The sequence below is a fragment of the Microtus oregoni genome, unplaced genomic scaffold (genome assembly GCF_018167655.1).
Source record: "Microtus oregoni isolate MIOR12 unplaced genomic scaffold, Mior012 000096F_ref0000112, whole genome shotgun sequence".
Lineage (NCBI taxonomy): Eukaryota > Metazoa > Chordata > Mammalia > Rodentia > Cricetidae > Microtus > Microtus oregoni.
In genome coordinates, this window is record NW_024544709.1 from 497848 (window position 1) to 523006 (window position 25159).

At 36.1% G+C, this 25159-nt stretch overlaps 1 protein-coding gene across 18 annotated transcripts in view; it reads right to left on the reverse strand.

The window, feature by feature from the left end:
• Nucleotides 1-718: 718 nt before the first annotated feature.
• The window catches only part of Pcm1 (pericentriolar material 1), a 96913-nt gene continuing 72472 nt past the window's right edge, over nt 719-25159 (reverse strand). For 10 of the 18 annotated variants that reach the window (XM_041644420.1, XM_041644425.1, XM_041644426.1 and 7 more), the window contains 11 exons: nt 24816-24958; nt 22259-22393; nt 12969-13166; nt 11439-11501; nt 11048-11183; nt 10487-10647; nt 7947-8019; nt 6664-6920; nt 3937-4029; nt 3742-3856; nt 719-2682 (listed from right to left, as the gene is read on the reverse strand). In XM_041644420.1, coding sequence (XP_041500354.1) covers nt 2657-2682; nt 3742-3856; nt 3937-4029; nt 6664-6920; nt 7947-8019; nt 10487-10647; nt 11048-11183; nt 11439-11501; nt 12969-13166; nt 22259-22393; nt 24816-24958 — 1400 coding nt within the window. In that variant the 3' untranslated portion in view covers nt 719-2656. The remainder of the gene's footprint in view (nt 2683-3741; nt 3857-3936; nt 4030-6663; nt 6921-7946; nt 8020-10486; nt 10648-11047; nt 11184-11438; nt 11502-12968; nt 13167-22258; nt 22394-24815; nt 24959-25159) is intronic. The other 8 variants (XM_041644427.1, XM_041644421.1, XM_041644432.1 and 5 more) reach the window with 4 other exon arrangements.

Here is a 25159-nt window from a genome sequence, read left to right on the forward strand (position 1 = left end):
ATTGTCCTGACCTTCCCACACCTTCACCACAGTACACACACATCCCTTCACACATTAAACATAATGTATATATACTATATAAATATAATTATTCACTGTACATATGCTTGTTCACTAGTTTGATAACACCGAGCCCCTTTGATCATTGTATTCTCTGCAGTGTCCCGCTCAAAGCCAATTCGTTACTATCAGAAAACAAGTAACGGATAAGAGTCTACTGACTTTAAGGTCAGAGGTAGTTAGCTAGAATATAATTCTAATTGCTTTCAAGAGCTGACATAAGATTGTTTTATGTTGTTTCATGATGGATTAGTTATTAGGAGTGAATGATTGGTGATTGTTACAATAACACCGCTCTTCTAAAGCAAATCTGAAAAAGTATGCTTCCTTAAGTACACAAAGACTTTACTGTATCATACTTAACATTTATATTCTATCAGGTATTTTCAAGTCAGGAAAGATAGATGCAATCTCAAAATCTCCTTTTTATGTATTTATCAAAAGTATTTATAAAAAAAATAGAACTGGGAAATAATAGAAAACGTGCTCTTGTAAGAAAAATACTCTCCAGTGACACCTTTCAATTGTCAGTCTATCGTATTTCATGCTCTGATTTTTTTTTAACATTAAACACTACCAAGAAAGACGCAGTTCTGGAAAGAATTCTAAAGTACAGAGCATACATCAATTTAAATAAAAATGCAATTCAGAGTTCTATGTAAGATATACATTTATTAACAGTGAAAAAGCATTTACCCAAAGTGAGTGTTACAGAATACAGAGTGCCTCCACAGTCTGGGTAGTTCACTACTGTAGCATTATCTCTACATAGATTTATATCTTACTCATCGGGATTCTTTGTCTCTCTCTATCACTAACCAAAATTTTAACTTAAAAATTAAGACAAAGGGGAATACTTAATTTATTTAACTTTTGAGCAATACTTACTAGGAAAAACATATTACACACATTATCTGTTCTCAATCTCTGGGTATTTTAAAACTAAATTATCTACTAAAATATGAAAAAACCATACTAGACAGCAGCTATAACATAAGTCAAATAAACTAGGTTTGATAAAGTTCATAGGTACCATGGTAATAGCTAACGTATTAAATACAATTCTTCCACTGTATGCATGCAGAGAGAGAGGGGGGAAACGAGGGAGAATGCACTGATTTATATAAGGCTTGCCTTGAGGGTTAAAACGGTTAGCTTTCAGTCTGGAAAACACATAGTTTTTTGTACATATAAATTATTGTTCTAATGTCCCCCGAAGTCAGTCCAACTGTTAAGAATCCTTGATTCTGAATTGGTAGTTTTCCAAATAAACTTGAATGAAGTTCAAGATATATGGACTTAATTTAAATTAAATAACAATACAATAAAAGTCCTCACAGGGACATCGTCATCATTTGATATTCCTTGACTAGACATTTATATTAAGCTATCAAGCAAGTGAGAATTTTAAAGGAATACCACCAAGTTCTTACAGGGTATTTTAGACAACTATTAAGAAATTGAAGAGGATATTTGGAATTATCTTTCATACTATTGCTTTTCAAGTAACAATTTGTAAGACTGACTTCTTCACGGCTAGCTGGCTCTGCAATAATCAGTACCAGATCAGGGCTGTGGTAAGCACGGATGGACTCAGAAGACAAAGCACTCTTTAAAGTTGGTTTATTAAGTGATGAAGAACTCACAAGAACTTTCTTAACACTTGAACTTGCTTCTCTCTCATGACACACAAAATTAGGCTTTGGTTTTAAATTATCATCTCAAAAGGCATATTTGTCCAAGGACATTAATGTTCTGTTACATAAATTTAGTTCTATTTATTCTACTTAAAAGAGTTTGGTTTTTTCATTTTAAATTTATTAGAATGTTACTTGTCTGTACAGAAATACTCCCTACATTTATATAAAGCTTCTATATTAATTTTTAGAATGAAGCAACATAGGACAGGATTTGCAACTCTGGAAAATATTAATCTAATAGATAATTTTGTGATGTTCTAACATCACCTACACTTCGTACACAATCTAGATGATTGACATGTCTATGAATACTCTACAGATTCCTGGTTACCTTTATAAAATCTACGTTATTCTTACACAGGACCTGGAGGTGACTACAAGAACATCAGACCCAAAAGCAGCAATACTACCATTATTCGGGAGACTGGTCTAAGACTGGGCTTCAGATTCAATAATGTATTTCTCTAATTCTTGGCCACTGCTGTTTCTGAAGAGTGTTAAATTACATAAAACAGCAATTTGCTGCACAGAATTCAACAAAATTTCCCAAAAGCGTACTTTACATATAAGTTCAAACTTTATTTAAAACTACATTTTAAAGTTAACATACCAAACATCACAATGAAGGGCAGGGGTCAAGATCATAACAAATAATAATAATAATAATAATAGTAATAATAAAATTAAAAGAAAAATCCCACCGTGTGTCAAGGGTTGAATCTTTCCAGGATTCAGATTCTGATGTTTTAAACTGCCATGGGCAGAGATTAGCATACCCATCAAAAATGCATTGTCAAACTAATTTACATTTTATACAGATCAAAACCCAGCTTTATTTAGTGTCTTTTTATATGCACTGACTATGTAAGAGAGTTAGATGAGTCCCTGAAGACACTTCATATACTCTGGGTTCCCACTGTTTCTGAAAAGAAGAATAATGAATAATATTTTATAAATGAGTTAATCAAATTTTACTAAAATTTACTTTTAATATTCTCTTTCATAAAAGCTTTTACTTTACATATAAGACCAAAACAGAAAAAAAAATGTGAATTTAGTCTAAATTCCCCTACAAAACAAAGAATGAGGATTTGTTTTTCATGATTGGAAACAAAGCAAGTATTTTCTCTCTAAAAAACTCCACTAGGAGAAAAAGAAAGTAACTATAGAGATGATTAAATGCAGACAAAAGAAGAGTGGCTGGAGGACACACTAGAGCCCAACAGTTTCCTTGAGTACATGAGGCTCTATGAAGAGAGCTGCAGCTTAGCCCACCAGGACGGGCTGAAGCCCACAGAGATGCCGTTTATTCAGGTGGGCAGCAGTGAGCTGAAAGGGAAGCTCTGACAGATCTACATGTTCTGTTCAACACCTCACATCCAGAAAAACAAGGAAAAAAATTACAAGATTCTAACTATTGATAGAGAATAATAAAAAGAAAATGCTTTAATTTTGATATAAAAATTGCTCTGAGCAACTCAGAAGTTGTACCATTACATCCACAGAGAAGGAAATTGGAGAGTACAATTGTAAAAACAAACAGTGTGCTTATCTGAATAAAATTCATAAGAATCGTTATGTTTTTAAACTTTCTACAACAAAGAAGGCTAAAGGACATTTAAAATAATAAAGGTAAAAACCCAAAAGTAATGTGAACACAATAAAAGAAGGGGCAAATGGGTTGTAATACACACTTTTTACAGGGCAGATGAAAGATATTACACGTATTTTAAGCATTAAGAAATCATAAAACATTAACATTAGAGTTGCATCTAGTACTTTATTAAAATTAAAGATTTTATAAATAGAAAACATAATCTAATATAATTTGCAAAGAATCAAGCAGCTGGATTAATTAACAGATTGCCCCTTTTCCAATAGTAGCCTTCTATTTTTTAGGAATAAATAGTATCTTTCAAAAACAAACTAGATTGGTATGAACATGATTTTTCAATACAAAATTAAAATTAGTAACTTTTACCAGGTTCTTTCAGTATCTGAGAATTTCCAGCTAATTCTTCAGTCTGCATTTCACATATTTCATCAGATAAATGGTTTTTCTGTTCTTCTTCTACCATTTTCTTCCTTAGCTCTGCCTTTAGAATGAAAATTAAAAGTATAATCTTTCATCTAATATTTGTTACAAAGATAAGCTTAGTTGAAGAGAGCCGAATACCTCTGAATAGACTGTCAGTTTGAGCGGCAAATCCTCAACTTTCACAAAGTCTTCTTCATCAGACTTTTGGCTTATGTTACCAGATTCAGCTTCCTGTAAGATAAGTTATAGTTAATCAACAATACAAAAGCAAAAAGCATAACACCTCTGCATCAAAATCGAAATTACTCATGTCTAGAAAGAAGGTGGAGTTCTATCTATTCATATTTATATGAATAATTTAAAATGTATAGTTCACTAAACAGGGTACATAGCTACAGCTTTGAGCATACTGTTGGGACACCCCCCCCGCCCCCGCTGCCCCACAGTTAAAAAACCAGTTCACAAAGGCTGAATGAATAATAGTAGTTACACTAGGGGACAAACACTAACAAGCAATTCTTTGGTGGTACTGATGATTGTACACAGGGTCTTGCATACGCTACAAGAGCTATTTCACTATATCCTTCATCCTTATTGTTTACGTTCATAGAATGCATCAGAATTATATTCAGAATGTAATAAATATAAGCTTTTCAAAGGCTCATACTAGTTGTGAATTTAGCAATTTAGTGACCATCTCCAATTCGTTCTCTTTTACTTGAATTCTCTTCTTTCCTTAATTAGCTACCTCAGTAAAACCCTGAGGGTGCGTTCTCTCTCGCATCATCATCGCCATCCACTCTGCAATTGCATACGTTCTTCTGACATCTTTTTCTTAATTAAAAAAAAATTTATGTGCATGAATGTGTGAGGGTGTCGGCTCCCCTGGAACTGGAGTTACAGACAGGGGTGAGATGCCATGTTGGAGATAAGAATTAATCCTTTGGAAGAGCGGTCAGCGCTCATCACCTATCCAGCCCCCAAACAACGTATCTCTTATGCAGTCATTAGATTACTCTTCAGAGAATACAACACTGACCGTTTTACTGTTTAGAGAAAAAATAATTTTCAGCATAAATCTCTGCCTAAAAATTGAAAATAAAAATGATAATAAGAATAAATCAAGCTGGATGTGGTAACACATGCTTTTAATCCCAGCGCTCATGAGGCAAACACAAGCAATCTGCTCTTCATATAGCAAGCTCCAGGTTAGCAGGAATAAATAGAGAGACCATGTGTCAAAGACAAACAAACATGTAAGAATAAACTGGGTAGGGGTAATGAGATGGCTCATCTGGTTAAGATACTTGCTGCTAAGCCTGAGTTCACCCCCCAGACCCACAATGTGGATGAGAGAACAAACTCCGGCAGGCTGTCCTCTGACTTCCTCACATGTGCTGTGGTGCACACACACATATGCCACCCCTACCCCATCTCTCTTTCTCAACTAATTAATATAATAAAAAGTATTTTTTAAAGGGGCTAGGGAAATGACTCAGTGTTTAAATGCATTGGCTGTTCTTCTAGAGGACCCAAGTTTAAATCTCAACACCTACATGGTTGCTCATAGCCTTCTGCAATTCCAGTTCCAGGTGATCCAATGCCCTCTTCTGACTTCTATAGAATCCTGAACATATATTATGCACATACATACATACACACACTTAGACACATACACATAAGATAAACTGGCCAGGCGATGATGGCCTTTAAACTTTAATCCCAGCACTAAGAAGGAAGAGGCAAGCTGATCTCTGTGAGTTTGAGGTCATCCTGTTCTACAGAGTGAGTTTCAGGACAGGTAGGTCTACAGGGCTACACAGAAAAACCCTGTCTCAAAAAAACAACCAACCAACAAATAAATGAATAAATATTGCAAAAATGTTTGAAGATTAAATCAAGTAATTTTCAGAGCTTTAAATGCTTAAGTGTACACAGAAAAAAAAAACCTAAGCAACTTATAAGAGTATGTTCCTACGTTTTTGAAACATTCTCAGTTCCCTTTCTGACCAATTTGTGAGTCATAACTATAAAAATACCACTGGAAGACAATAAATTTTAACTTTTAAAAAATGAACCAATGTCTAAGTGGTGACAGACACCTGTGATCCCAGCACTCAAAAGGCAGAGGCAGGATAACACCTAAAGTTCCAGGCCAGTCTGTCTCCCTATCAAGTTCCAGATTGGATGGATCAAAGTAACAAACTCAAAATGCCAAAACAAAAAGGGGAGAGGGCTACATTGTACCCTTCGAGGTTCAAATATTATGCTACAAATCTCTTCATTTTTGCTAAGAAAAATTACATTAAAAATACACAACCCACACATCCCCAAACTAATATGTTTGCTATTAAACTGAAATGAAATCAAGGTTCAGAATGAAACTAAACTTATATACTTATTGTAAGTGTAATTTCCTAGTATGTTGTTTTGTAATTTGCTACATACAAATACTGACTCTGTTGAACAGTTCTCTGCCATACCCCAAATTTATACCTTCAGGTATATCAAAGGATTTCAAATTGCTCCAACAGTTAAGAAGTAAAACCTCGATGGTGTAAGAGATTAACTGATGCTTCATGAATCACTAGCACTTTAGGTCTGAATAGGAACTCCTGCTGTCATCTGTAACTAAATTTTTTGGTTTTCAAAACTATAAAACCTTCAATTTTTGAGATGGTCATTTAATTTACAACCACTTTCCTATCAAACTAAGCATGAATAAGAAAGAATAAATGTTCTGACAGGTTTTGAACCTAACCACAAAGTGAAGTTTGATTTATATGCTCAATGTGTTACTCTCAAAAATGAAATATACACAGAAATGAAAAGGCAAAAATACTTGGAAATGTAATTATTACATACATAGTCATTCACTAACACGGGAGATTCAGTATCAGGACTTCCAGCCAGAGAGCTCTCGGGAGTCTCCTGAGCAGATTTCACTTCTTTGACTCTAGGCACTAAGGCTTCACTTGCAGTTAAGGGTAATGGCATAGGGTCTGGCTGTTTAGATGAATCAGTGGTAGTGAGTGAGTCCTTATGGGCAGTGCTATTTAAGGGTTGTCCATTTTCCAAGATATTGAGATAACAAGGCTTCACAGGAGAGCTGTCTTGGTTATCTGCCATCAAAAGAAAGTCTCCGCATTACAGAAATGAAGCATCTGTTCAATTTTACACTAAGTAAAGACAGTATTATGAATGAGTAATCAAGACATGTAAGACCCAAAAGATCCCTATCCAGATTTTCCTTATCATGGTTCCCAAGTATAGCTGAACAGATTTAGCAAGGAACATGTTAATTTAAATTCCTGAAGGCCAAGTGATTTCAATGAATTAGGAATAATGAATTAGGATTTTTAAGACTAAAGCCCTAAAATGAGTATTATTTTAAAACAAACGAAAACAAAACAAACTTCCCTCATTTTTCTCTAAAGAGTCTGTAAATAAATATCTGTCAAATATAAATCTAAAAAAAGGGTGTGGGGAGAACTGAAGAGATAGCTTAGTCGTTAAAGGAACTTGCTGTTTTCACAGGGAACTGGAGTTCAGGTCCCAGCACCCACACCAAGTAGTCCACAATGGCCTGCAACTACAGTTCTGGTAGCCTCTTCTGGCCTCTGTGGGCACTACATGCATATGGTACACATGCACATACTTAGGTACACACACACATCTGAGAAAGTAAATAAATAAAGATACTTGTGACCAAGGGTCCCATGCTTTTAATCCCAGAATGTGGGAAACAATAGGCAGATTCTCAATCTGGAGGCCAGCCTGATTTATATAGGGGGTTCCAGGCCACCCAGGGCTGTATACTGAGACCCCTGCCTCAAAATAAATATACAAACAAATGGAAAATAATTGCTAGTTGGATATACAATATGGGTGCATATACCCGCAATTCAATGACTCAGGAGGTAGAGGCAGAAGATCTGAAGTTCAAGGTTATCTTTAAACTACATAAAGAGTTCAAAGGCCAACTTGTGGTACATTTATCAGGATAACAACGATAGACATTAAGTACATTAAGTCCAAAGTGTCTTTACACTAACATTAGTTAGGAATTAAAAACTACTTTTTTAGTTTTAAGCACATTGAAAACTATTTTAAAGCATCTAAAACTTGGGGTTCTTTAGACTTCTTACTCTTACTAGCTGGTTCTTGGTCTGATGGTGCACTTGTGCTCTCTGATGTTTTTTCAAGATCATGTTGTAGAACCTAAAAGAAAAATATGTTTTAATAGCAAGACCTAAAAATATGTGGTCCCTATAGAAATGATAATTAATACTATGTGGTTCTTGTCCAACCCCAGAGCTATAAAAAGAAAAATGTAACAGTCTCTTCTCAAATGTTTCAAAGAGGCTTTAGTTAATAACTGAAAGATAGGTAATTAAAAAGGTTTCCTTGTTAGATAAGCACAAAACAAATGACAGAATAAAATAGATCCTGTAAGTTTTTACTATTTTTCTCAGGATCTCATCTTAAAATGAAAGGCTATCTTTACTTGTAACCCTTAAGTGAATCGAAACCCTTAAGCAGAAGTGGTAAAGAAGAGAAAGACGAACAAAGTCAAGTGTTTGTAGCAGAGGAAGAAACAGGATCTGAATTCATCCCACAAATAGAAGTACCTGTTGCCAGTGAGGGCTACAATAGTAAGACAGAGGTTGATTATCATCACAAGGAGCGATGCTGGTGAGTTGTTTTAGAAAGTAGTTGACTCCTAGTGTTTTATGTCCAACCTCACAGAAGATGGAAGATGATATTTTGTAAAATTGAGCTAGCTAGCTAGCTAGCTAAGAGTGGGAGAAGAGAGAGGTAGAATAAAAAATGCATTAAAGTGAGGACTTGGTTAAAAAAAATCATAAAGAAAATTAGGATCTAATCTAAGTCTACAACCTACTCTACTCACTTAATCAAGAACACCAACAGTGGAACTTCCATGATCCAGGGTGGAGAACGGAGAAGGGTTTTTGGATAAACCACTCCAATGAAAGTACCAATATAAACTTACAACTGGAACTTTCTATAAGAAAGTAAACTGCCTATAAAAATGTCTTATAGAGAAACTTCATAGAACCCAAGCCATTTTTTCAAAATAGTGTGTGTATGTTCATCTCTATAAATCTTTAAACAGTCAAGGTTCAACAGGTAGATATTTAAAGCTTTCAAGTATAGAAGAAAATACATGACATCATATAAAACAATCAGAAAAATGTTAAAGGCTTTTAGGCACAGTAGGTACGAAAGTTGAAATAAAGCTAATTAATACAAGTATTAAGATCCAAGATACAGTCCAAAAAATAAAGCAAAATGATAAAACAATGGGACAGTAAAAAGAACAGAGGGAAAAAATAAGGTATCAACCAAGAGTTAACTATTTTACAATATATAATTTCCACAGACATAAGAGAAAATGGTGGCAAATAAAGAAATTTAACAAATATAAGAAAAGAATATAAATAGAAAAAACGAAACAAATACCCAGATGATAGAAAAAAAATCACAATAAAGCTGTAAATCTCCAGAAGTTTGGAGGCTGGAAATCTTTTAGTGTAGGGAACAGGACAAAGCTATACACATAGGGTTAAAATGAAGAAATCACAGGACATCTGCAAAGCAGCTCTTTGACCAAGATGATGAAGCAGTAAGATCAATCTCTAAAGGAAAATACCTTCAACACTCAAGATTTTTTTAAAAATATGTAATACCTAAAAATATTAACCTTTTATGCATTTTCTCAGAAGGTTACTAGATGGTTTATTACCACTGAGATGAGGTCACAAATCACAAATAAGACAAAGGACTAGATTCCATAACTAGAAACCTGATGAAGATAATGGAGAAATGGATTCTTAGGTTGGTAGCTATTCAGCAGATCTAGAATACAACAGAAAGGGATAATATTTGAAGAAGAAAACAACAACAACAACAAATCAATTAGCTCCATCTACCAAATTCTGTGGGGAGCCTTGTATAGACAGCTATTAGAGAACAGGATAGAATACTCAGGGATGTAAATGTTCAAAGAATGCTAATAAAAATGGAGACAGTTACTAAATGTGGTGGAAGATATATAAGGAAGCAGTAACAATATTAACTTGGCTCAGCAGCTGAAAATATTTATATTGTTTGACTAAGTCTAAATATTAAACATAAATTTAAACTAACACACACATACACATACACAGTCACTCAAAAAAACAGAAGTAAACAGCAGAAGAAACTGTACCGGGTATAGCCGCTTGGTTTAGATAAAGTAAATGCAGGAAAACAAATGATTTTATGATATAAAATATATTATTTTAATTTGTGACTAGGAGAAAAATAGGAAACTTATCCGTATCTTCTAAAGTATCTTATAGTTTTATAACTTACTATAAAAGAGATTAAAATATTTTAAAGATTATAAAAGTAAGTGTTTAGTTTGTTTTTGAGAAAGGGTCTCCTTGTTTAGCCCTGGCTGTCCTTGAACTCAGAGAGATCTGTCCACCTTTGCTTCCATATTACTGGGATTAAATACATATGTCATACCTGGAAAGTTTCAGGTCTAAATAAATACACTAATTTTTCAATAAATAGTTTTCTAATTATGAAAATGATGGTGGAAAAAGCACACACTTTGATAGCTTTCAGAAGACTCTTGTTTTCAGTGGTTGAGATAGGACAGGTGTCTGTAACAGAATACCTGACTGTCATGTTCATTTTCTTCTGTAGTTTCAGTGTTAGCCTGAAGTGAAGTCTGGACATCCACAGGACTCTCTTCAAAGTCTTCCATTTCTTCATCCTCATTTTCATCTTCTCCACTTCCATAATTAGTTAGAGCCTGACTTTCAGCTTTAGACAGATCTAAGTTGATTACACACAAATTTTAGTAACTCATAAATTCATCTTCAGGATGGGGGGTGGGTGTACAGATGAAGTAAGTCTCACTGTGTTGCTGGTTCTAACTCCCGAACTGAAGTTATCCCAGTACCTCAGTCTCCTACTGTTGTGCATCACCTACATTATCCATGCAATCTTAGTAATGGTGACTGTCTATTGTATCACTGAGTGATACAGGTACTGTATATACTATATCTGAAGTATTCAAATCAGTGTACACTTCAACAAAACTGTGGTGCAGAATGGTAAGGTAATTTAATCAGTTTACACAGATCATTCAGTCCTAATGATACTGCGACTCAAATCTCAATGCATCACTACAGAAAACTTATATATAAATATGTCTCAAAGCCTTTAAACTTACTAATAGACACTGGACACCTTTCACTTTCTTCATCTTCCTCTTGATCAGAAACATCAGATCTTACGTTTTTGGGACCTTTGGCATCATATGCCTCAGAAATCTGAGTCTGCTTAACTGTTTCAGTCTCATCCTTGTCCTGTAAACAATGTAAATAATGATTACTCTTTGAGTACTTTAAAAATGTATATATGGTAAAGCTTTCATAGCAATAATAACCACTCTGCTATAAAGAATTACTTCTGACATTCTAGTTTTGTTTTACAAGAAAAACCTTGGTTTGTCAGAAGAAAAGACATTTACATACTTTACTTGTAAAAAGAATTAAGATAAAAGGTGTTAAAATTGTGTTTTGTTCTACAAGCATTATTTATAGACACAAGTTAGCACATACTTTGTCTTCATCATCAATCTCTCCAGCAGGTGAGCCATGATCGCCTTCAAGAATCCTTTTGGCCTAATAGCAAATCAATTAAATAGAGTTCAGCAGGAATACTTATGTAATTCCAGTTTTTCTAATCTTAATAAGCCAGCAAATCACTTTTTTTGTCTATAATTATTCACATATAAACCACTGGAATTACTTACTCAATTGTCAAAAATGTGTGCTTGCACACCAATCTAAGACATTAGCTTATCATTTCTTTTATTTCTCAGTTTTATTGATATGTTACTTTATCACATCTCATATTTTCCTCTCATCATCTATTTTTCTAAATGAATGTTTATGTATATTGTGTGTGTGCCTATGGAGATCAGAGAATAACCTCATATTTTAGTCCTTATTAGTGTAGTGTGTGTGTGTACACCTGTAGAGATCAAAGGATAACCTCACATCTCTACCTTGAGATGGGCCAAATTTTTGTTTCCTACTATATACCTAGACAAGTTGGTTGTTAAGTTCTTTACTATCCCTATGGCATCACTTCCATTCTTATCACTTGACTTCCTTTGCAATAACTTGGTTCAGAACCTACAAGCATTCCAGGCAAGTACCCTATCACCAGCTCACATTTCCACTCTACTTAGAAGACTTTTGTCTTTATGGCCCTGTTTTGTTCAACTGCTCAACTCTGCCTTAGAATCACTGCATTGAATTGTCTCTCTAAGCAAAGCTTTCCCCCTTCCTCATGATGAACTTCTGTCTTTCAGGTCTACACTCATATTTCTGCCCCTGGTAAGAGTCTCAGGAGACTGCCTATCTAACACAGACTAAAAGACCTCTTTTCCAGGAATTACTATGGTATTCTGCGACTTTATTTTCCTTATGTATTTACCAATGGTTGAAATGAATTCTGTCTAGAATAAAAACAGGAGCACTATGGAGAAAATGGCCTAACTCTATTTTAGAATCTAAGTTAGATGGGTTTCTCTGTCTGGGTCCTGGCTCACTTTCCCTTCTTGTGGTCAGAGAATAAGGAAAGGGTGCTTACAAGGAAAGCCTCCTAGTAAGTCCTCCACTAAAGGAGAATTAACGATCCAGTCTCACATGCAGTCATGATTAACAAGGCAGAAAAACTAGAGCCCTAGCCAATGGACAGATGCTTGTTGGCTGGAATTGACTTCCTTGTGATACATATTCTTGGAGACTCCCTGGCATTTGGTAACAGCCATCATAGGAAAGCTGACCAGGAACTAGATCCAGGTTCTCTCTTCTTTGGAGCTCTTAGTAAGCAATACTGAAGTGAACTGGACACCTCACAATTCAGAGTTAGCATCCATTCCTGTCTACACTTTTGCTCTCCCCTTTGTGGTAATCCTAAGTTTAGTATGTAGCCCAAGTACTGATTTACACACTTGACTATGGTTTTACTAAAAATAACTGTTCTTGTTGAGGTCAAATGAGAGTTTATTTACTAATAATGATCAAGGACTTTAATTTCAGGCTAATGATAGCTATTCTTAAAAGCAAAGGGAAAGTTACCTCTTTAGCATAAGACTGTATCACTCCAGCTGCTTCAATTTTCCTTTTGCATCTCTGTTTAACAGCAATACTATTATTATCCAAGTCTTGCATGAGCTTAAAGAAAGCCAACTCATTAAATAGCACTTCAGATATTTCTACAAGAAGATCTTCTCCACAGTCTTTCAGTTTTCTGCCTGCAAATTTTGCTAGTGAATCCTATTTAAAGATAAAACAAACAATTTTAAGATCATAGTAAACTTCAACTGTCGATAAAACAATACAGGTGGTTTAAAAGATTAAACTATAATACTTGCCTAGAGAAAACCAATATTCCTAATATTTTATATGTATATACATACAGACTCTGTTTTTTGAGATTTTAATGCTGTATTTCTCCTTTCCTTTTCCTCCCTCCAAACCCTCCCACATACCCCTGCTTGATTTTTCACCCTTACTTCAATATATTGTGTGTGTGTGTGTGTGTGTGTGTGTGTACATAAATAGATAAGCAGAACCTGCTCAGGCTGTATAACGTTAGTTCTTTGTGTATGACTGAGACCTCCTGGAGTTCCCCTATCCACATTAGCATGTCTACTGCCATTGTCCGTGTTCCAATACTTTTCAAAGTATTGGAAAACCTGAAACTAAAGTATTACTATAAAATATTCTATTACAAAGCAGACATCTTGCTAACCTCATTTAGAGTATAAACAAGGAAAAGAAAAAATATACAGTCATCTATAAATATAGTACTTTCTTAATATAAATCTTGGGCACAAAAGAGTAAAACAGACTCCGAATCTCCCAAAAGCTCCCAGGGAGTACATGTAGGAACTATATATGCACTACAGCAATGAATATATTAACTACTATGTGAGGATAAACTCTTACTATATATGCACTACAGCAATGAATACATTAACTACTATGTGAGGATAAACTCTTTTCCTCATCAACACGGTGCCAAATATTGCTAGTTTCTTCCTTTACATTTAGCCAACCAGTCATCTTCATTTAAAATTGTCTCCAGAATAAGTTTGTAAGTAAGCATTACTTCTACTCAAGAAGAAACAAAGCATCATCATGAGTAATTGTGCTATTTTATATAAAGGACTTCCCTTTTTCTTTCTTGCAAAAATATGGGCTATGCTACTTAGAGAAAAGGTAAACTACAATGTTGTGTCACGTTAGCTACTGCCCAACACAGAAACACTATCTATACAGCCAGAGAAATAGCACGTATGCTAAGAGACTTGCAACACAAAACTTCTGAACAGAGTTCAGAAAAAAAAAAATTCAAAACAAATACCTTGAGGTCTAGCTCATGAAAGAAAGCAGAGACACAGGGAGGGAAGAACAGGGGAGGAGAAAAAAGATTCTAGGTAATATTTAATTTAAATTAACTTTTGTTCTTAAATAGGCATGACCTCGTAGGAAAAAAAAAACAGGAAGAAAATGAAAGAGGTTTAGCAGCATGCCTCGCCTCTACCTAGTACGTCTCTTCCTCCTTTTCCTTCTTATCTCTCTCCCACTTTACCTGCTATATGAAATAAAGACCTACAGCCACTGTCAAATGTCCCCTAGGACACAAAAGTCTTCTCTAGCTAAGAATCACGGCCTCAACATAATTTAAAGTTGAAGTTTATCTGAGCATTAGAAAGTAATTACTAGAGGTTAGACAGTGTGGGAGGGAAGGAAATAAAGGAAGTCAGATAACAGGTATAAAACAAATAGGTTCATTATAAGTTCTGTTTTGTCACAGTGGCATGGACACAGTTCACGGTAACCTTCAGCTGTTATGAATATCTAGACTAGAGGAGCTTCAAAGGCTCCAAATAGAACAGATAAGGAGAGTGAAATGCCAATAATCAAACACATACTAACAGTTACTTTTATGATATAAGCAAGGTTATTCATATTCTAAAAAGTTTCTCTAATTAGAGGCTGGTTTCTAGCTTCTAAAATTTCTCATTATTTAAAATTAAATCAGAGCATGCTTTTCTTTCAGTCTTAAACTATTCACATGGTAGAATATCAAACCAGATTAAAGAACAAATTCCACAGGAGTGGAACTGAACGAGACTTCTAGGACAGAGTGGGCCTGAGGAAACAAGCTCCACTGGGAGCAGAAGCCAGGAGCAAATCCAGCCCTGGGAGCCAACCAGTCCCAGAACATTGGTGGATCAGGACTAATCCAGAGGCCAGATCCAGAGTCAGCAATCTCCACCAGAACAGGTCCAACTCCAAGCCAGGGACTTCTGTAGGATTTACAAAAACAGATCAAAGCCAGCAGCCTAGGCCAAAGTAGGCCTAAGACAGCAAACTCCAAGGGAGCAGACCAAAGCACAGGAGCACTGAGCTATCTCCAGGAACAGGAATAACCAACAGGATAACTAGAACTGTGACACTGACTGTACCACAGGAACAACCATCTGAGCTTTGGATTCACCGGCACCTAGAAGATTATTCAACAGAATCTCAGACAGCCCCAACCACACCTATCAGAGGAAAAGATGAGTGAAAAGATAAAATCACACATTATACCACAAAGAGCAACAAAATACCAGTAAAACCTAAAGACCCTATAAAAGCAAGACCTGAACAACCAAATATAAATAAACCAGAAAAAAAAAGATCTAAAAAATAGCCTCAAGAGAATGTTTGAAATTCTTAAAGATGAAATGAGAATTCCCTTAAAGAAATGGAGGGGGGAAAAAAAAGGAAGGTATCAGCAAATCACTTAAAGAAAACCAAGAAAAAGAAATCAAACATATAAAAGAAACTATTCATGAACTTGAAAACTGAAATAGAAACAATAAAGAAAACACAAGCCGATGGAATTATAGAAGCAGAAATCATGAGAAAAAGATCAGGAACCACAAAGCAAGCATGAACAGCAGAATACAAGAAATGGAAGAGAGAATCTCAAGTGGTGAAGATACGATAGAGGAAATACTCATCAGTTAAAGAAAACATTAAATCTAACAAAAGCTTAACCCAAAATAACCATGAAATATGGGACACCATAAAAAGGCCAAATCTTAGAATAACAGGTATAGAAGAAAAAGAAGTTCAACTCAAAGGCACAGAAAATTTATTTAACAAAATCATAGAAGAAAACTTGCCCTACCTAAAGAAAGATAACCCTATGAAGATACAAGAAGCTCATAGAACACCAAATAGACTGGATCCAAAAAAAAGTCCTCTCGCCACATAATAATCAAAACACTAAACATACAGAGTAAAGATAGAATATTAAGAGCTGCAAAAGAAAAAGGCCAACTAATATAAAGGTAGACCTATCAGAATTACACCTGACTTCTAAGTGGAGACAATGAAAGCCAGAAGGTCATGGTCAAGCATTATGCAGACATTAAGAGACCATGGATGCCAGCCCAGACTACTATACCCAGCAAAACTGTTGATCACCATACAAGGACAAAACAAGATAGTCCATGAAAAATCTAGATTTCACCAATACCTAGCCACAAACCCAGGCCTACACAAAATACTAGAAGGAAAACTCCAACCCAAGGAAGATGGCTACATCAACAAAAACAAAGACAATTGATGATCTCATTACAGCAAATCCCGAAGAAGAAAACACTGAACAAATTAATATGACCAACAATGAAAACTAAATTAACAGGAGAGCGCAACCACTGGTCATTAATATCCCTTAATGTAAATGGACCCAACTAACCTATAAAAAGGCACAGGCTAACAGACTGGATATGAAAACAGAATCCATCCCTATTCTGCATACAAGAAATGCATCTTAACCTCAAAGACAGACATCATCTCAGAGTAAAAGGTTGGGGAAAAAATAGACCAATCAAATGGACCTAAGAACAAATGGGTGCAGCTATCCTAATATCTAACAAAATAGACTTCAAGCTAAAATCAGTCAAAAGAGACAAAGAAGGACATTTCGTATTAGTCACAGGAAAAATCCATCAAGAGGAAATTTCAATACTGAACATCTATGCCCCAAATACAAGGGCACCCTCATATGTCAAAGAAACACTTCTACAGCTTGAATCATACATTAAACCCCACACACTAATAGAGGGAAACTTCAACACTCCCCTCTTACCACTGGACAGGTCAATCAGACAAAAAATGAACAAAGAAATAAGAGAACTAACAGATGTTATGACTCAAACGGACTTAACAGACAACTATAGAATATTCCAACCAAACAGAAAAGAATATACCTTCTTCTCAGCACCTCATGGAACCTTCTCAAAAATTGACCACATACTTGGTAACAAAACAAACCTCAACAAATACAAAATAATTAGAATAACCCAATGCACCTTATCAGATCACCATGCTTTAAAACTAGAAGTCAACAGCAATACTAATCCCAGAAAACCCACAAACACATAGAAATTAAACAATGCTCACCTGAATCATCAATGGGTCAAGAAAGAAATAAAGCAGGAAATTAAAGACTTCCTAAAATTCAACGAAAATGACCACACAACATACCCAAATTTATGGGGCACAATGAAAGCAGTGTTAAGAGGCAAGTTCATAGCACTAAATGCCTACATAAAGAAGCTGGAAAAATCTCACACTAGAGAATTAACAGAACATTTGAACAAAAAGAAACAAACTCACCTAAGAGAACTAGAAGGCAGGAAATAATCAAATTGAGAGCTGAAATCAACAAAATAGAAACAAAGAAAATAATACAAAGAATCAATGAGACAAAGAGTGGGTTCTTTGAGAAAAAACAAAATAGACAAACCTTTATCCAACTAACCAAAAGGCAGAGAGAGAATATACAAATTAACAAAATCAGAAATGAAAAGGGGGACATAACAACAGACACAGAGGAAATACAGAGGATCATCAGGCCATATTTTGAAAACCTGTACTCCATAAAATTGGAAAATTTAAAAGGAAATGGACAACTTTCTGGATAAATATCACTTACCAAAATTAAATCAAGACCAGATAGTCAAATTAAACAGACCTATAACTGCTAAAGAAATAAAAACAGTCATCAAAAGTCTCCCAACCAAAAAAAGGCCAGGATCAGATGGTTTCAGCTCAGAATTTTACAAGACTTTCAAAGAACTAATACCAATACTCCTCAAATTATTCCACACAAAAGAAACAGAGGGAACATTGCCAAACTCTTTTTATGAGGTTACAATTACCCTGATATCCAAACCACAGAAAGACAATACTAAGAGAATTACAGACCAATCTCACTCATGAACATTGATGCAAAAATACTAAACAAAATACTAGCAAATCGAATCCAAGAACACATCAGAACCATCATTCACCATGACCAAGTTGGCTTCATCCCAGAGATGCGGGAATGGTTCAACATACGAAAATCTGTGAACGTAATCCACTATATAAACAAGCTGAAAAATAAAAACCACATGATCATCTCATTAGATGCTGAAAAAGCATCTGACAAAATACAACATCTCTTTATAATAAAAGTCTTGGAGAGAGCAGGGATACATACCTAAACATAATTAAGGCAATATACAGCAAGCCAACAGCCAACATCAAACTAAATGGAGAGAAACTCCCAGCGATTCCACTGAAATCAGGAACAAGACAAGGTTGTCCATTCTCTCCATATGTATTCAATATAATTCTTAAAGTCCTAGCTAGAGCAATAAGACACCAAATGGAGATCAGGGGATACAAAATGGAAAAGAAGTCAAACTCTCACTATTTGCTGATGATATGATAGTTTACATAAGTGATCCCAAAAATTCTACCAAGGAACTTCTACAACACATAAACACTTTCAGCAGTGTAGCAGGATACAAGATTAACTCAAAAAAAAAAAATCAGTAGCCCTCCTGTACACAGATGATAAAAGGGCTAGGGAAGAAACCAGAGAATCAATCAACACCCTTCACAATAGTCACAAATAGCATAAAATATCTTCGAGTAACTCTAACCAAACAAGTGGAAGACTTGTATGACAACTTTAAATCTTTGAAGAAAGAAATTGAAGAAGACACCAGAAAGTGGAAAGATCTCCCATGCTCTTGGGTAGGCAGAATTAACATAATAAAAATGGCAATCTTACCAAAAGCAATCTACAGGTTCAATGCAATGCCCATTAAAATCCCAGCAAAATTCTTCAAAGACCTCGATAGACTGGTACTCAACTTCATTTGGAAAAGCAAAAAACCCAGGATAGCCAAAACAATCCTGTGTAATAAAAAAACTTCTGGAGGCATCACAGTCCCTGACTTCAAACTCTACTACAGAGCTACAGTACTGAAAACAGCCTGGTATTGGTATAAGATTTTGATTCTACTGCATGGACGGGCTTTATGGGAGCCTAGTCTTTCTGGATGCTCACCTTCCTGGACCTGGGGGCAGCAGGGAGGACCTTGGACTTCCCATAGGATAGGGAACCCTGACTGCTCCTTGGACTGGAGAGGGAGGGGGAGGGGAAATGGGGGGGAGAGGAGGGAAGTGGAGGAGATGGATATTATAATTCATGTTCCTAGAGAAGCTAAATAAGGTGAATCCAAAGACAAACACATAGGCATCCTCAGGAATATTATTAACCTTCATCAGACGATGAAAGGAGACAGAGACAGAGACCCACACGGGAGCACCGGACAGAAATCTCAAGGTCCAAATCAGGAGCAGAAGGAGACGGAGCACGAGCAAGGAACTTAGGACCACGAGGGGTGCACCCACACACTAAGACAATGGGGATGTTCTATTGGGATCTCACCAAGGCCAGCTGGCCTAGGTCTGAAAAAGCATGGGATAAATCCGGACTAGCTGAACATAGCGGACAATGAGGAATACTGAGAATTCAAGAACAATTGCAGTGGGGTTTTGATCCTACTGCACGTACTGGCTTTGTGGGAGCCTAGGCAGTTTGGATGCTCACCTTACGAGACCTGGATAGAGGTGGGCAGTCCTTGGGCTTCCCACAGGTCAGGGAACCCTGATTGCTCTTTGAGCAAATGAGGGAGGGGGACTTGATCGGGGGAGGGGGAGGGAAATGGGAAGCGGTTGTGGGGACGAGGCAGAAATCCTTAATAAATAAATAAATTAAAAAAAAAAGAACAGCTAGGAGGACCAATGGAACCAATAGAAGACCTGGATATCAATCCACACACCTTCAAACACCTGATCTTTGATAAAGAAGCAAAAATTATCAAATGAAAAAAAGAAAGCATATTTAACAAATGGTGCTGGCATAACTGGATATCAACACGTAGAAAAATAAAAATAGACCCATATCTATCACCATGCACAAAACTCAAGTCCAAATGCATCAAAGACCTCGACATAAAGCCAGCCACACTGAACCTTATAGAAGGGAAAGTGGGAAGTACACTTGAACACATTGGCACAGGACCCCAGCAGACCCTGAGATAAACAATTAATAAATGGGACCTCCTGAAACTGAAAAACTTCTGTAAAGCAAAGGACACGGTCAACAAGACAAAAACGACAGCCTACAGAATGGGAAAGATCTTTACTATCCCCACATCAGAGGTATGATCTCCAAAATATACAAAGAACTCAAGAAATTGGACACCAAAAGATCACATAATCCAATAAAAAAAATGGAGTACAGACCTAAACAGAGAACTCTCAACAGAGGAATCTAAAATGGATGAAAGACACTTAAGGAAATGTTCAACATCCTTAGTCATCAGAGAAATTCAAATCAAAACAACTCTGAGATTCCATCTTATGATGTGGGAGTGTCATATATCAATCTGTTGATTTCATTGGTTAAGTAATAAAGAAACTGCTTGGCCTCATAGCTTAGAACATAGGTGGGTGGAGTAAACAGAACAGAATGCTGGGAGGAAGAGGAAGTGAGCTCAGACTCCATAGCTCTGCTCTCTGAGGCACACGCGATGAAGCTCAGACCCAGGATGGATGTAGGCTAGAATCTTCCCGGTAAGCGCACCTTGGGTGCTAAACACATTATTAGAAATGGGCTAGTCCAGGTGCGAGAGTTAGCCGAGAAGAGGCTAGATATAATGGGCCAAGCAGTGTTTAAAAGAATATAGTCTGTGTGTTGTTATTTCTGGTGTAAAGCTAGCCATGCGGGAGCCGGGCAGGACGAAAAGCAGGCCCGCAGCTCCCACAACAATCTTACACCTATAAGAATGGCCAAGATCAAAAACACTGAGGACAACTTATGCTGGAGAGGATGTGGGGAAAAGGGAACACTTCTGCATTGCTGGTGGGAATGCAAGCTGGTACAACCCCTTTGGATGTCAATGTGGCGATTTCTCAGAAAATTAGGAAACAACCTTCCTCAAGACCCAATAATAGCATGTTTGGGTATATATCCAAAGGATGCCCAATCGTGCCACAAGGACATGTGCTCAAATATGTTCATAGCAGCTTTGTTTGTCATAGCCAGAACCCGGAAGCAACCTAAATGCCCCTCGATCATAGAATGGATAAGGAAAATGTAGTACATTTACACAATGGAGTACTATACAGCAGAAAAAAATGACGACAGGCTGAATTTTGCAGGCAAATGGATGGAGCTAGAAAACATTATTTTGAGTGAGGTAACCCAGACACAGAAAGATAATTATCACATGTACTCACTCATAGGTGGTTTTTAAACATAAAGCAAAGAAAGCCAGCCTACAAACCACAATCCCAGAGAACTTAGACAACAATGCGGACACTAAGAGAGACTTACATAGATATAATCTACATGGGAAGTAGAAAGTATAAAAAGACAAGATCTCCTGAGTAAATTGGGAGTATGGGGACCTTAGGGGAGGACTGAAGTGGGGAGGGGAGCAGAGAAAAATGTAGAGCTCAATAAATATCAATAAAAAAATGTTGTAGATAAAAAAAAACAGATTAAAACATTTTTGTTCATGTCTATGTACCTATGAGGATATGCCAAGTATGTACAGATGCGTAAAACAAAACAAAACAAAAAAAGAGAGTGGCTAATTCCTAAGCCCCTGAAGCTGGAGTCACAGGCAGTTTTGAGTGACCTGACATGGGTGCTGAGAATCAAACCCAGATCTTCTAAAAGAGCAGCAAATGCTCTTAACAGCTAGGTCTTTTCTCCAGCTCCTTTAAGCCAATAAAATATTCTTGGAGTTAGGATAATTCTCAGAGATGGCCATATTAAATTAAAATACAGAAAGTCCTCTTAAATTTTTAACTAAGTAAAGAGATAATATTACGATGCCATCCAAAATGAATATTACAATGGATTCTTGAGTAAGTTGTATAATATCAGAGAATGACAACAGAACCCTAACAAAATGGTATGGAGGTAACAAGCAAAAATAAACTCTTACCTGTAATATACTTCCTAGTTGTTTATGAAAGAACTTGACAAACTCTTTGCTCTCATCGTTTTGTTGGGTAAGGGTCAAAACCATATGTCTTACTGAAGTGAGAAGTTGAGAAGAACACACTTCATCCATGTGCTCCTAAGAAAAACCCTAGTAGGTTAGGATATAAACTCATCTATTATTGAAAAAGTATTAATCTACACAATTTGAAATTTGTTTCTCTTGTAAAGTTTCTCATTTTCCAGAGATACTGGTCAGTCTCTACAGTATATACACTGAAAGGTTTGGGGATTTTAACCCATACACTAGAAAATGACCAATAAAGAAATTTTCTATTCTCCAATACTTTCTATCACTTCCTATCTGTACTAAGGAGAATTATGCATGCTGACCTTTCAACTTGTCTGTCTTCCTGATTATAGTTCATAATTTCAACCATGTTTACAATCTTACCAACCTTCTATCTAATTTCCTCTCTGTTATGTCTATGGTGTTTCAAATAAGAATGGCTTCCAGAGGCTCATAGAGTTGAATCTTAGCCACCTTGGAGTGGATTGCTTGTTTAGGATTAGAAGGTTTAGGAAGTGCAGTCTTGCTGGAGAATGGGTGTTACTGAGGATAGGGCTTTCAGGTCTCAAAAGCTCATGCCAGGTCCAATCTCTCTCTGCCTACTGCTAATAACTCAACAACTCCAGCCACACTTGCTATGCCAGCCATCATGCTAATGAACTATTCCTCTGGAACTGTAAGCAAGTTCTCAATTAAATGCTTTTTCTCTTGCCACAGTCATGGTGTCCTGCTAACAGTTGCTAGTAACTACACCAGCAATACCTGTACCCATACCAATAACTAAAACTGCCTCTAAATATTATGAGATGTCTTCCTAACTTCTTTAAAATAACACATAGAGCATGTCTCTTCTTAACTGCATCTTAGAAACCTTGTGAAAAAAAGTGTGGTGGCATGTGTGTGATTCTAGCACTTGGAGGGGAAGGCAGGAGGTGATGGTTTTTAGTTCTAGGCCAACCATGGCTATATACTAACCCTAAACTATATGTGAATTATGAAATAAACCTTAGCCTGATTAGCTTCTCAAGGTAGTCTAGAGCAGACCTGTAACAAGTACTTTCAAGGTTCTCATCTCCTTTTCTGCTATTAATTCATTTAAACTGATCCCGTCACCCTTTTTCCATGTTAAATTCCACTCTTCTACTAACAAGGAGGTGTCCAAACTACATGAAAACAAAGATTGATCTAAGTACATAAAACATAAATAAGCTCATGTGCCAAGGCAGTTCCTTTCTGCAAGTGATTTCTTAAGATGGTGTCTCATTACCTAGTTCAAGCTGACTTTTGACTCTTGACACTCTTGCTTCAGCCTACTGACTACTGGGACTACAGGTATGTACCACCATGCTTGGTTTCTAACAAGTCAGCATAGACAACATATTAAAAAGATATCTTACATTAAAAAATACCATTAACTAAATCACTTTTCCAATATTGTAATCATTTAGAGAAAAATATTTAAAAATTATTCTACCACCTGGAAAGCTTCCTCATGCCATCCCTTTTCTGACTTTCCTTCTTTAAAACTGTATGAGTATGTATAGGGGCCTGAGTGTGTGTGTGTGTGTACCACACTTGTTCCCAGTGTCTGAGGCCAGAAGATGGCGGGAGAGCCCCTGGAATTGTACTTACTTGTGAAACAACACGCTGAGTGCTAGGAACCCAACTTGGGACCTCACTAAAAGCAGCAAATTCTCTTAACCACTGAATCAGCTCTCCAAACACAGATTAAACCCAAAACAACAGTTGGTGACTTTAATATAATACCTTACCAAAGACAGATCATTTTGATAAAAAATAGGCACATCCGAGTTAAATGGCATTATAGACCAAATATATCTAACAGACATCTTATAATGATTTGAGCATTGTTTTTTTAACCTTACTGTTCTTTTGCTTAGTCTGTTTTTCTGTTTTAGTGCCCCCCTCCTCCCCCGCCGTGTGTTTGTGTACCTCTCGGAACTTTTTTCTGCTTTCTGTTTGTTTTATTCTATTCTGGTTTGTTTATCTGCCTGTTTTCTGAAGAGAAATAAGAGGAGGCATGGATAGGTGGAAAGGATCTAGGAGAAGATGAGTGTAAATAATGAGAATATACTGTAAGGGAAAAAACTTTTTAAAAAAAGTAAAATGAGCCTATGACAGTATATTTTATAGTTTTCCATATCTGGGTGAAATGCAAACTACATTTTCATTTCCAACACTTAAAATTTTTACTTTAGATGAAGAGTACAATTTTAAAATTCTTATTTTAGATGAAAACATAAGATGCAATTTCAAAAAGCAATTCACTTCTTCAACTAGCCTACAACTCACTATGTATAGTTGGCTTTGATCTCAGAATTCTGCCTATTTATGCAACACTACTACACCCAACCAAATTTCACTTGTACATTTTTTTCCTTTGCCCTGTTAAAAGCATTATTTACAAGTACGTATTATATAGACACTGTTAGCAATTATATATGCTGGTTTATTTTTAAATATTGTTTACCTTCAAAAAGGGAATGACTTCTTTCATAATTGCTTTAATTTGGCGGTCCAGTTGTTGAGTATCTATTCTAGGACACGGGACAGCAGAAACGTCACTTACAGGTTGTGACGAAGAAACGTGATTCTCAATAATGGGAGTTTCTACTTTTTAAGAAAAATGATGCATCAGCAAATGTCAATGACAAACATAGATATATACACATTTATATAACATCTTATAGAATGTTATAGTAATTTTATTCTAAAAAGAAAGCAGTAATAAAACCACTAGTATTAAATAAAAAGGGTTTTAACTTTTTTTTTTGTAAATACAGAATGGCAAGTACATAGTTCAGACTAGTCCTG